The following is a 12,026-nucleotide window of genomic DNA, read 5'->3' on the forward strand; positions in this document are numbered from 1 at the left end:
AATCGGCGGGCATTCTAGCATCGTTTCTAGTGATCTGAAAACCAAAAAACAAACATTTTTGTGTTTATTAATGTCATAAAAAAAATAAAATGAATTTTGGCCCTAATTTTTCATGTTGTTTTGCTCTAAAATTTTATTTTTTTTATTTTCTCAAAAAATTTTTGGAAACTTGTAGGTTCACATAGAAAGTAATATCATTAGAAAGATGTGTGCAAAATTTCAGGCAGATCGGTCAATAACTTTTCGAGTTATCGTGTACGCCAATCCGAGAAATATAGTTTTGAGAAAAACGTGACTAAAAAGTCCCAGAGCTCGAAGGCAAAGAATAGAGTTGTCACGGTTTACGCTCTATAATATGAGAAATACTGAAAATTATGTTCTAAAAATTTGGTAACATATTCTGAAAGGTCTATACTAACGTATTATGGGAAAAAAATATTTTTTTTTTTCAACATTTTACATGTATCTCCCCCCTTAGTTTCCCCTTAAGTTTCACATTACCGTAGGTATATACACGCTCGCCCTGAGCAAATCAATCTAGCTTCTTCACTGATGATTCCATTGAATAGAAAAATGTTTATGATAGTGAAATCCCTAACACAGTGGAATTCCCACCACATTTTGATGTAAGTCAACTGGTATAACATTCCTGAAAAGTTAGAGGGTGATTATTTCACGCTGTTAAACCAAAAATAAAACCACTTCTGTCTGCCAAACTTCTCTTCAAGAGATCGGTTCAAATATTTACCTGTTCTCCACATATTCGCGTCACTTAAATTTCGACGGTAAATGTTTAAAACTAATTTTTTATAAATTGTATAAAGCAAAGACCTTGGATAAGTTCAATTTAATTCTTTGCCATAACGAGTCAGTTTATTTAATATAATTTGTACAATTAACAAGTCGCCTCCAGCAAAAAAGGAACGAAACGTTAAAAAGATAGATTAACAAATAAATGCATTACGCACTGAGCGTCATTTAATGAGTTCGCAAGGACAAATATAATGTGTTATAGCAGAAGTCATTGAATTAGGACATCGAAAGATAACCAGTTTATATTTCACAAAGAATATGATATTTCCTGCTTAATTAAAATAAATTTATTAATTTTTAAAGCTATTCTGTTTATTTGCTTCTCAAACAAGTAAATCCAAAGTCACACGCGTCAATCAATGTTTCTACTTTATAACCCTTAAATCACATTCTACCACACCGTTTGCCGCCTTTTTCTTTATTCTCCCTTATATATTGGTTTGCGCTTCTCTGAGAATGCCTTTAAGCCCTCCAAACGATCTTTGGTGGGTATTACTTGTGAATAGCATATTTCTTCGATGGAATAACCAGTGTTTAGGTCAACTTGTATCCCCTTGTCAATAGCCAGCTTAGCCATCCGCACACCAACTGGTCCATTTGGCAATATTTCTTCAGCAATTTCCAATGCTTTTTGGTATGCAGCATCTCCAGTTTCATTTTGTGGTACCGTATGATTGACGATACCCAATTCTTTTGCCTCTTTGCCGTTTAGCACACGTGATGTGAAGATGAGTTCTTTGGCCAGGGCGGGAGAAAGTATACGAGGCAAACGTTGCGTGCCACCTGCACCGGGTATGATCGCCAAACGTGTCTCTACTAAGCCCATTTTGGTGCTATCAGCTGCAGTGCGCATATCACAAGCCAAAGCCATTTCGAGACCACCACCAAGAGCAGCGCCATCAAGCGCAGCAATCGAAGGCATTGGTAGTTGTTCCAAAGCAATAAATAATTCACGTAGATTTGTTACAAACTCCTTGGCCTCGTCCTGTGTCATTGTTTTGCGTTCTTTGAGATCAGCGCCAGCACAAAAAATTCCTGGGGATGAGCTACGTAAAATTACGCAGCGTGAGGTATTATCGTGTTCCAATTCGTTTAAAGCATTTTCGAAAGCATTTAGCAAACTGCGGCTAAAAGAGTTTTTTGCTTCTGGACGATTAAGGTTTATTACCGTTATGCCTTTGCGTTCGCCATCCAGGCGATTAATGAAGATTTCTTTGTCGGTTGCCGCTGTGGCGAAAGTACGTTGCCGCAATGCGTTAAAAAGCGTAGGCGAGTTGAAACGTGTGAAGCTGCGCAGCATTGTTCTAAATTATGTACAAATATATGTGGTTTTATTTTTTATAAAAATATATTTCGAAAAAATATCTACGGACTATTACAAAACAAGTAGGAACACGCTGCTGTCAAAGGCCGGTAAAGTAAAGTTAAAGAAAAATGCGAACAAAACAAAAATGGAAACGGCTGATAAGCGAGAGTTGAGAGTTGTATTGCCGGACTGCCAATAGGAAAATGCAACTTGAAGAAATTAAAACGCCTATTATGAATTCCAGCGAAACGCTATGTACAATTTAGCGAAAAGTTGGTGCTGCCATACACCTGAAATAAAAACGAAGTTCGTATGCAGAGATGTTTAGTGGAGGGTTGATTGAATATAGCAGTATTTTTTGTTGTAATTTAAAATTGAGAAATATTTTTGAGAATAAAAACATACAACTCATCTAAACTTTTTTTTTTTTTTTTTTTTTTTTTTTTTTATACTTTTATTTGCAATCTATCTTGACGACAATAAGCAAATGTTATAATGTTTGTAATCTTAACCTAGGTACTTAACAGGAATGGTTTAGTCTCCACTGAGACTAACCATTATATGCTATTTTATGTTAGGATATTTTATATTATTTATTTGATAAATCTAGTATATGGAATCGTTTTAGTCGTCGTATACTTTGACTATTATCTAACAGATTTATAGCTAGGATATTACAATGATTTTCGAGTCGATTAATATACTTTTTGCTGTCTTTTTTTATCTCTTCTTTAACATAAGGAATATTGAGGTCTTTATGTATCTCCTCATTTTTCACAAACCAAGGAGCACCTGTTATTAGTCTTAGAGTTTTTGACTGGTAACGTTGGACTATTTCCACGTTGGAGTGACTTGCTGTTCCCCAGAGTTGTAAAGCGTAAGTCCAAATCGGTTTTAAGATTGCTTTATAGATTCTTACTTTATTTTCCAGGCTTAGCTGCGATTTTTTACTAAAAAGCCAATACATCTTTTTTGTCATCATCTAAACTTAAAAACAATTATATTAAGCGTATCACAACAAAATAATAAAGTAATTAAAAGCCAAAAAATACGGTTTATAAATCTATTGCATTGCTTCGATCAGTTTTACAAACGGGTCCTCATGCATAGAACTTTCTTTCGCATGGGCGGCTTTGTTGTTGTTGTTGTAGCAGCATAAACATTCCCCATACTTACATACGGGAAATGCTGCTGGGGTGACAGTCCTTGTCCGGATATAAATCCTTGTCCGGATATAAATCTACTATAAAGTAGAACCGACTGTCGTGGAAACCAGTTATGGGCGCTTCAAAAAAATAACCCTCATCAGCCCAACTCCGGCTATGCAATCCATACTATTTTTGCGTGGAACTTTCCGTGTTAAAACCATTGAACCCAGAATTAAAACGTCAGATGCGTGTATGTAGTAAGGAGGCACAATAACCCCTATCCCCATCATTAACACTAAACTGAAATACTTCATTTTTCTTCATATTTTTGTTTTCATTTGCAGGCAACCGGCAACACCATACCGTTGTCATTCCAATCTTCTTCTTATTCGCGTTTAAAATTGAAAGTGCTTGTATGGGCAAATGCATTTGCATTTAATTTTAATGAAAATAATTCAAATGTAAGTATAAAAATAAGTAAAAACACGCGTGTGAGTGTATATTTAGTGAATTTTAGTGTTGAAGTGTAAAAAAATGTATAGTGTAATGTGCCAAACTATAGTAAAGTTCCTGAGGGCACTTTGAAGGCAAATAATTACGAAATTTTTATTTATTTATTTATTTATTATTTATTTGGAGTTATAAAGATTGTTCCTTAACACCTACCTAACATCTTCACCAAGTTTTATTAATAAGGACATTATAGTATGCCAAAAATTGCCCGATGTGCATTAACTCGAATCCCAGCCTATTCATATAGATAAGTACCTATATTCCTTTTATTCTGCTTGTGGAATGGGGAAAAATAAAATTCTGGTCAGTTGTGTGTACACAGATGTTTTGAGCAAGAATAAATTTAAGCAAATATTATATGTACGTTTTCTGCCATTGTGTACTCTTTTCTTGTTTTTTATAAATTTTCTACGGCCTTACACAGCTTTCTTTCGCAAGGTTCTTTGTTTTTATATATCTTTATTCAATTGTTATTTCGCATGAACTGAGAGCTCTTTCATATGTCATATGGAATGTACACATAAAAAATGCAGCCAATGTGAAAGACTAATATTTTTCTACTGGCTTCAATTGCGATGAGCTCTATTGTGAATGTAGTTTCGGCTTCTTGGTTGGTTTGTGTGCAAGCTAAATCAAAACATACGCGGCATAAAAACAATTACACGGCGAACTGTCAAAAGTCTATGTAACTTTTAGCCTTTTGAAGAAGCAACCGACAATTGAAAATTTATACAAATTCCATAAGCGTTTAATTCTAATTCAATTGTTTTTCACAAACCAGTTCAGTGTATTTTGCGTTTAAAAATGCTGCGCAATATTTAATGAAACATATTTAAAAAAAAAAAATCGTAAATTTTCGTTTTGCGGTGCCTTCTTACGGTGCTAACTGATGACGTACTGCTGTTGATTTTGCGGTTGTTTTAGGCAGCAAGAAAAGGAAGAAGAACCTTAGAACAGAACTAATAAATTAGCCATTGAGTGCAAAGCGTAATTTTGAATCTGTTTAGGTAAACACGCAAGTCTGCCAATCATTTAGTGCTTAAAGTAAGACTTTCGCTTTTGTTTGCTTACATGTTTTGCATTTATTTCATTACTTACCGTCTCTATTTTTAGCATTGAGTAGTCGAGTGAAGAGCAAATTACGTGTACTCGTAATTTTCAAAAGCAATCAACAGAAGTAAAAGTAAACGGCTGCAGAAAAATAGCAAATCTATATGCAAAACCAAAGTGGGTTTTGCTCGTTGGGCTGAAAAATACCGCACACAACATATTTTGGCTGAAGTAATTACTTAATAAAAGCAAAATGCTCCCGCGTACAGCAGAACTTTTGCGCGTGCTGCACTTGCGGCACCGCTTTTTGGGACGACGCGGCTTGGATAGTATTAATAGAGTGCTGATAGGGCGGGTTTGTAAAATGTCGTTTTGATTGTTTGTAGCAAAATTTAATAAATTTGTAATTCCAGTTTAATAGCCGCACTTACGCTAACGGTGTACCGAGTTTTGCAAGCCACAGATCAAACAATTTGAATGTTTTGAGTCGTTCATACTCTAAGAAGGAAGTGAAGGTTTTATAATCTCAAATTCATTGTTGCAAATCCTGTTTGGTTAATCTTTTTTCTCATACGTTTCCAGGCTCAAGGGGCAGCTGCTGTATCCACATCATCGACCGCAAGTATTGATAATGAGGCTACATCAAAAGTGAAAACTACCAAAAAATCTGCTACAGAACCTAAGCAAATAATGAAAACAAATCCAACCCCTAGCGCAACTTCTCATTCAGAAGCTGCAAAAAAGAGCGAAACTATAAAAAAAATGGAGGTCAAAACCAGCAAAGGTGTACTCTCGATCACCGCCACAATTGAAGGCTCAAAAATTAATGATCTGGTTTTTGAGAAAACGAAACCGCCTGTTGTAACAGAGCTGGCAATACCACCGGCCAAAGTACCTGTAAATGATCTATTAAAAGAGACAGCACAAGCAGCTGCTGCACAGCTGCAAACATCGCCCACAATAGAGGCGGTGGCAACAGCGGCTACAGTGGCAGCTGCAACGGCAAAAGCCAAGGCGGCGATAGCAAAAGCCACGCAGCCGAAAATTATAGACACACCGGAAACATCTGCAGCGCCTCAAGCGCCTGCAACACAGCCAACAGCCAAAACCCCACCCACCGTTGAAGTGGTCGTGCAGAAGCCGGTAAAGCAGACATCGTTTGCTGTTCCCAACATACTTTAATGCGTTTATTTTGTAATCTAATTCATAGAAGCGTGTACTGGTCGACTTTAATCGCTCTTCTTTAGAGCGTAATTTTATAACGCCAGCGCGCGCTATGAGTGACTTTCTATTAAAAGCTTCCGATCTGGAGAGTCTATCGAAGATAAAACGACGTTCGCCGTATGAACAAGAGCCACCTATAACCGTGTATTGGCGCAAAGACGTTGAGGCGAAGGCCATCGGTGTATGGGGCTCACGGGAGAACTTGCTAAGGGAACAACTAAAGCGTGAGGTCGAACGGAAGAAGCATCAACAAAGTAAAAAAAAAACCACTTAAAAAAATACTTTTTTTTAAATTGTTTGTAAATGCATGCCATACTTGCAGATCTCTTCACAGTGAAGCGTCGCTTGCGCGACTATCGGCGCGAAATTGGTGCACGCGCGGTAGTGGTTGACACGGAGCCAGGTCTGACGGGCAAATCCGGCAAGGTGGTGCTCATAGCGATTGGCATGTAAGTCGGCATACGCAATATATCCCCACCATCGATCAGTTACATTCAGTTACATATATAACTCAGTAAACCAAATATTTTTCGATGCACAGCAATGGACTGAATTTCCTGTTTAAGGCCTGCGGTTGGGTGTATTCCGGCTCACACAGCATGTTCGCCGAAAGCATACACTCGCTAGCCGACACAATAAATCAGCTTATATTGGCATATGGCATACACAAGTCGACGCAAATGGCCGATTCGGATCACCCTTATGGCTATAGCAATATGAAATATGTTTCCTCGCTAATTTCGGGAGTTGGCATATTTTGTGTGGGTGCTGGCTTATCGGTGTATCACGGCATCACAGGACTTTTACATCCGGAACCAGTTGAAGATTTCTTCTGGGCCTTCTTCATACTCGGCGGCTCACTGGTGTCTGAGGGTGCTACGCTCATTGTGGCGCTTAATGAATTGCAGCGTGCGGCCAAGTGCAGTGGGGTATCCTTTAAGGATTACGGTGCGTATCAGACTCGTTTCTATTGCAGGTATATATGGATGTATGAACAATGAAATATGAAAATAATAAATTCACAGTACTGGGCGGCAAAGATCCCTGTGTAAATGTTGTACTTACTGAAGATGCTGCCGCAGTAACGAGCGTAGCTGTCGCGGCTGCGTGCATGGGACTCACTTCGTTTACTGGCTTGCCAGTCTTTGACGCTGTCGGTTCTTTATTGGTTGGTGGCATTTTGGGCGCGGTGGCATCCTTCATTATTTACACAAATGCAACTGCACTGGTGGGCAAGTAAGTGCAAGTGGGTAGAAGATATTTGAACACATTTTTGCAATGAAATGCATTGCTTTGCAGATCCATATCGGAAGATTTGTTGAACAAAATAAATGCTGAGCTTGAAAGTGATGTGATGATACGCGCCATACACGATGTGAAGGGCATCGATATGGGCAACTCTTTAATACGTTACAAGGTATAGTAAAATAGAAGTTTAAAATAAGCCTTCAATAAGCCTGTTGTGTTCGGTTTTCATTGATTTGTTTTATTATTTAAGGCCGAAATGGATTTCGACGGACGTGAGTTGACGCGGTCATATTTGGATAAGCAGGAATTAAATGATCTATTAATGGTAATTATGTGCTACTTTTTAAGTGGTGGCGACCGAAAATGCCTGTTAGGTGCACAATTTTAAATAATTTTAACACAATGAGTTCTAAAACTAAATCAAAACTGCACGGCTGAGTATAAATTCTTGAAATAGTAAAATTGTAGCTGCAAAATTGTATTGTAATTTTTTTAAACTGTTTCTTTTTGCGCCAATTTTCCCTTTCAGACAGTTCAATCATTCCAAAAAGTTGAGCAATTGGAAGAATTTTTACTCAAACACGGCGAGAATATTGTTGACCTAATGGGTGGCGAAATCGATCGAATAGAAATGAAGCTAAGGGTATGGTTCTCTTGTGCTAAAATCAAAAATATTCAAATCATCTAAAAATTGCTTTTTATTTTTTACACAGAAAAAATTCCCCGAAATACGACACTGTGATCTAGAGATTTTGTAATCTGCTTATTTATGCTTGTATTTAACTAATTTACTAGGGTATACAAATACTCGTGGGCTCTCTCTAAATGAATGTGTTGCAACATACAAGAATTCATTGTTTATAAGCGAAGAGTGCTAATTTTAGTTGTATGGACGCGCAATTTTTACGCTAGAGCTACAATAAGAATATAAGAAAAAATCCAAGTTTCATGCTGTGAAACCACAATAATTAAAACTATGTATGCTTGAACTATTTTTAATTTGTTTGCCTCATTAAAAAAAAACGAACCTAATTTATTGTCAAATAAAATGTGAAGTAATCAAAAAGTACTATGTTTTAAATAAAAAATTATTAAAAGAAAATTATAATAGTATTTATGTGAAAAAAGTATGTTTTGAAATTCATTTTTATGCTTATTAAAAAAAAATTTTTTTGAAAGAGATAACAATTTAAAATTTATAAATAAGCCTTGACTTTTTTTTTTGTATAAAACAATTGCGTATCTTCATATATTGAAATAGTTCTCAAATTGTTATTACTTTGGTTTTGTATATTTTTTGTTTAAACATTCTTTAGAAGAGAAATTCAGTAGCCTTAATATCAATTAAAATTCAATTTAATGTTATTTCAAAAGTATTTATTTAAAAATATATCTTAACTGTTAAAGAAAAACCGTTCGGTGCTTTCGTATCTGCGAAACTCATTTCTTGTTTGTTTATTAAATTAGTTTTTTTTCTAATAGCAGTCGCCTCTCGGTAGGCAATGGCAAACCTCCCAGTGTATTTGTGCCACAAAAAAGCTCCTCATAAAAACCATTTGCCGTTCGGAGCCGGCTTAAAACAGAAGGTGCCTCTATTTGTGGACGCGCCAGGGGGGGGGGGGGGGGGGGGCGGAGGAGCTCGGTCAAACACCTCACAGAAGTGTACGTGACAGTTATTGTATTTTATTTTTGTTTTTGTATATTTTTAACATATTGTTTATAATATTTTTAATTTTTTTATATTTTTATTTTTTTTTTATATTTTTATTTTTTTTATATTTTTATTTTTTTTTATATTTTTTTTAATTTTTTTTATATTCTTTTTTATTTTTTTTTATATATATTTTTTTATATTTTATATTCTTTTTATATTTTTATTTTTTATATTTTTTTATATATATTTTTTTATATTTTATATTCTTTTTATATTTTTTTTATATTTTTATATTCTTTTCATATTTTTTTTAATATTTTTTTTAATATTTTTTTTTATATTTTTATTTTTTTTTATTTTATATTCCTTTTCATATTTTCTTATATACATTTTTTTTTTTTTTAATTTTTTTTTCAATTAGGAATGAGTTCTTGTTCACTATAAATTTTTGAAGTGATAATCATTGGTCGTATCGATGCGATCGCGCAAAGCTGACTGTCGCGGGAAAACGAATAGGCAGGAGCAACTTAGCGAGTCTGGCTTACATAGTGAAGCGGTGTTTATCCAATTTTTTTATTTATTATTATTTTTTTCATAACTTTTTTATTTTCATTGTTTCTTTATTTTTTTAATATTATTTTTTTTTCCCCCCCCATCGCTTTTAGACGCTTGCAAACGGTTGATTTATCAACGCCCAATGATTCAGCAAGCTCTTCTTGGGTTTGGCACGAGTCCTCGTTTACCAATTCCCCCAATTCCGCGTCCTCGAACTTTTTGGGCTGGCCAAGACGCTCCTTGTCTTCGGTGTGAAAATCACCACTTTTGAATCGTCGAAACCAGTACTCACATGTTGAAATCGACGGAGTATGGTCTGGGTAGGCCTCCTGCAACAATTCACGGGCTTGGGCTGTATTTTTTTTTACATTGAAGCAGAAAAGCAAAGCTTCCCGCAAATTGCGTTTCGACGGCACGAAAGTTGACATACTTGGAGCACGAAAACACTGCGTTGTTTATACTTCAGCGAAATGACAGATACTGATAAACAAAGCCTAGGGATGAGGCTTTGTCATGAATATATATTCAGTATTGCCGACGCGATAAAGTGATAAATAGCGCCATCTGTGTGTCACCTTTAAAACTAATTCAACCTCCTAATATTTTCATATTTTTTTTTATTTTCTTTAATATTATAATTTTTTTCGTAATTTTTTTATTTTCATTACTTTTTTATTGATGTTTTTTTATTTTTATTTTTTTTAATTTTGATGTTATTTTTATTTTATTTAGTTTTCTTTTATTTTAATTTTTTTTTTATTTTTTTTATTTTTTATTTTTCATTTTGTTTTTTTTTTATTTTTAATTTTTTTTTTTTATAATTTTTTTTCTTATTATTTTTTTGTAATTTGTTTTAAATTTGGTTGGTTTAAGGGCGACCCGCATCGGAGTGCCACATAGACCGCAAGTTGGGTCCGTTGTGTTGCCTAGAGCTCATTATGTTATATGATTTCCCCACCTAACCGAGATTTTTATTGTAGATTTTGGTCAAAGATATTAATTCGTTTCGAGAATTTGATGAGAGATTCGATTTTCAGGTTCGAGAGTACTGAAAGATTGTTAATTGTTGGAGAGCCTAGAAGAGCGAGTCGACTTCTGGCTAGACCAGGACAACTGCACAGCAAATGTCTGCTTGATACTTCCTCATCTTCGTCCTCGCAGTATCTGCACAGATCGTTTTGAGGAACCCCGAGCCGACGTGCGTGAGTGCCCAAAAGGAAGTGGCCGGTGATAAGAGATATTATATGCCTTAGTTCGTGTTTCGAAAGACTTGTAAGGGTTTTTGTCTGTTTCAGATTGTAGGCTGGCCAGATTTGTCTGGTCGTAACGCAAGTAGTTTCCACTCGCCACCTCCGATCAGCAATGCTGTGAAATTCTCGATCAATGAGCAATTTACTTGTTGAGAGCGGAATGTGGATAGTGGGTAAGTTACTAACATTTGATGGCGCAGCTCCAGCTCTTCCGAGCTCATCAGCTTTGCAGTTACCTTCGAATCCACTGTGACCTGGTATCCAGACAACTTGGACAGAATTCTGAACACTTATCTCGTTAAGAGATAAGAGACAGGATCGAACCACATCTGAGTGGGTATGAGAGAAACTGAGTGCTCGAACGGCCGCTTGACTGTCGGTGAAAAAGCGGATATTCTCTAGTGATATTCCATTTTCTAAGAGAGTTTTCGCAGCATACCAGATAGCGCATACTTCCGCTTGGAATACACTACAGTAGTCGGGTAATCTAAATGATAGATTGATGTGAGGGGAATTGGAAAAGATTGATTGTTTTGAACCATCTGTATATATAATCAGAGGGCCATCGATTTCGGTAAGATTTGTCTTCCATTCTTCCCTAGTTGGGAGTGAACAGGAGAATAGCAAGGGTGGTGAAGGAAGACTTACATGATAGTCTATGTCGAAAGAGATAACAGTGTTCCTGTTCAGTATGGCCGAATGGCCAAGATACTTATTCCATTTCGATATGGCATTCATGCGTGTCGCTGCTTTCGCTGCAATCGCTTTGCCAGCCAGATCGATAGGGAACAAGTGAAGCAACGTATTTAGAGCCTTAGTAGGTGTTGTACTTAAGCATCCTGTTATCAGGAGGCAGGCTGTTCTTTGAACTCGATCAATTGTGGCTACTCTACACCGTTTTTCGAGTGCTGTCCACCATACAACCACACCGTAGAAGAGTATCGGTTCGATGATCGAGGTATATATCCAATAAAGGATCCGAGGTGAAAAACCCCCAGGTTTTGCCTATAGCTTTCTTACAAGTGTAAAGAGCTACGAAAGCTTTTTTACATCTGTTTTCGATGTTCAATTTCCAACTCAACTTCCTATCTAGAATAACTCCTAGATATTTAGCTGAATCAGATAGGAGCAGTGATTCCCCTTTTAAAGTTATTGTTTGCAGTGGAGGAGACTGTTGTTTCCTATTGAAGAGAACAAGATCTGTCTTTACTGGACTCGCATTTAGTCCGCATTCGGTGCACCATTTTGACAGAATATTGATTGAG

The 12,026-nt window shown here is 36.2% G+C and overlaps 2 protein-coding genes across 4 annotated transcripts; one reads left to right on the plus strand and one right to left on the minus strand.

Moving 5' to 3' along the window:
• Nucleotides 1-837: 837 nt before the first annotated feature.
• On the minus strand, nt 838-2,315 carry LOC129245873 (methylglutaconyl-CoA hydratase, mitochondrial). Of its 2 annotated transcripts, none has more exons than XM_054884300.1 (2): nt 2,187-2,315; nt 838-2,117 (listed from the first exon to the last, which is right to left on the minus strand). In XM_054884300.1, the coding sequence occupies exon 2, from the start codon at nt 2,111-2,113 to the stop codon at nt 1,232-1,234; it is 882 nt and encodes a 293-aa protein (XP_054740275.1). In that variant the 5' UTR covers nt 2,114-2,117; nt 2,187-2,315; the 3' UTR covers nt 838-1,231. The 2 variants fall into 2 exon arrangements, with proteins under 2 accessions (XP_054740275.1, XP_054740276.1); XM_054884301.1 differs by having other exon boundaries at nt 2,193-2,279.
• A 2,121-nt stretch (nt 2,316-4,436) lies between these two features.
• On the plus strand, nt 4,437-8,383 carry LOC129245333 (proton-coupled zinc antiporter SLC30A9, mitochondrial). Of its 2 annotated transcripts, none has more exons than XM_054883418.1 (12): nt 4,437-4,824; nt 4,894-5,185; nt 5,244-5,345; nt 5,413-5,973; nt 6,041-6,308; nt 6,377-6,503; nt 6,596-7,002; nt 7,080-7,290; nt 7,354-7,471; nt 7,553-7,627; nt 7,832-7,945; nt 8,016-8,383. In XM_054883418.1, exons 2-12 carry the CDS (start codon nt 5,084-5,086, stop codon nt 8,058-8,060), a joined length of 2,130 nt encoding a protein of 709 aa, XP_054739393.1. In that variant the 5' UTR covers nt 4,437-4,824; nt 4,894-5,083; the 3' UTR covers nt 8,061-8,383. The 2 variants fall into 2 exon arrangements, with proteins under 2 accessions (XP_054739393.1, XP_054739394.1); XM_054883419.1 differs by having other exon boundaries at nt 4,437-4,787.
• Nucleotides 8,384-12,026: the final 3,643 nt, after the last annotated feature.

The sequence above is a fragment of the Anastrepha obliqua genome, chromosome 4, assembly GCF_027943255.1.
Source record: "Anastrepha obliqua isolate idAnaObli1 chromosome 4, idAnaObli1_1.0, whole genome shotgun sequence".
Classification (NCBI taxonomy): domain Eukaryota; kingdom Metazoa; phylum Arthropoda; class Insecta; order Diptera; family Tephritidae; genus Anastrepha; species Anastrepha obliqua.

Coding starts and splice junctions, on each gene's coding strand:
- LOC129245333 (XM_054883418.1), top strand. CDS start 5,084: ATGCTCCCGCGTACAGCAGAACTTTTGCGCGTGCTGCACTTGCGGCAC. Junction 5,186..5,243: donor ATAGAGTGCTGATAGGGCGG/GTTTGTAAAATG, acceptor TTGTAATTCCAG/TTTAATAGCCGCACTTACGC. Junction 6,504..6,595: donor GTGCTCATAGCGATTGGCAT/GTAAGTCGGCAT, acceptor TTCGATGCACAG/CAATGGACTGAATTTCCTGT.
- LOC129245873 (XM_054884300.1), bottom strand. CDS start 2,113: ATGCTGCGCAGCTTCACACGTTTCAACTCGCCTACGCTTTTTAACGCA.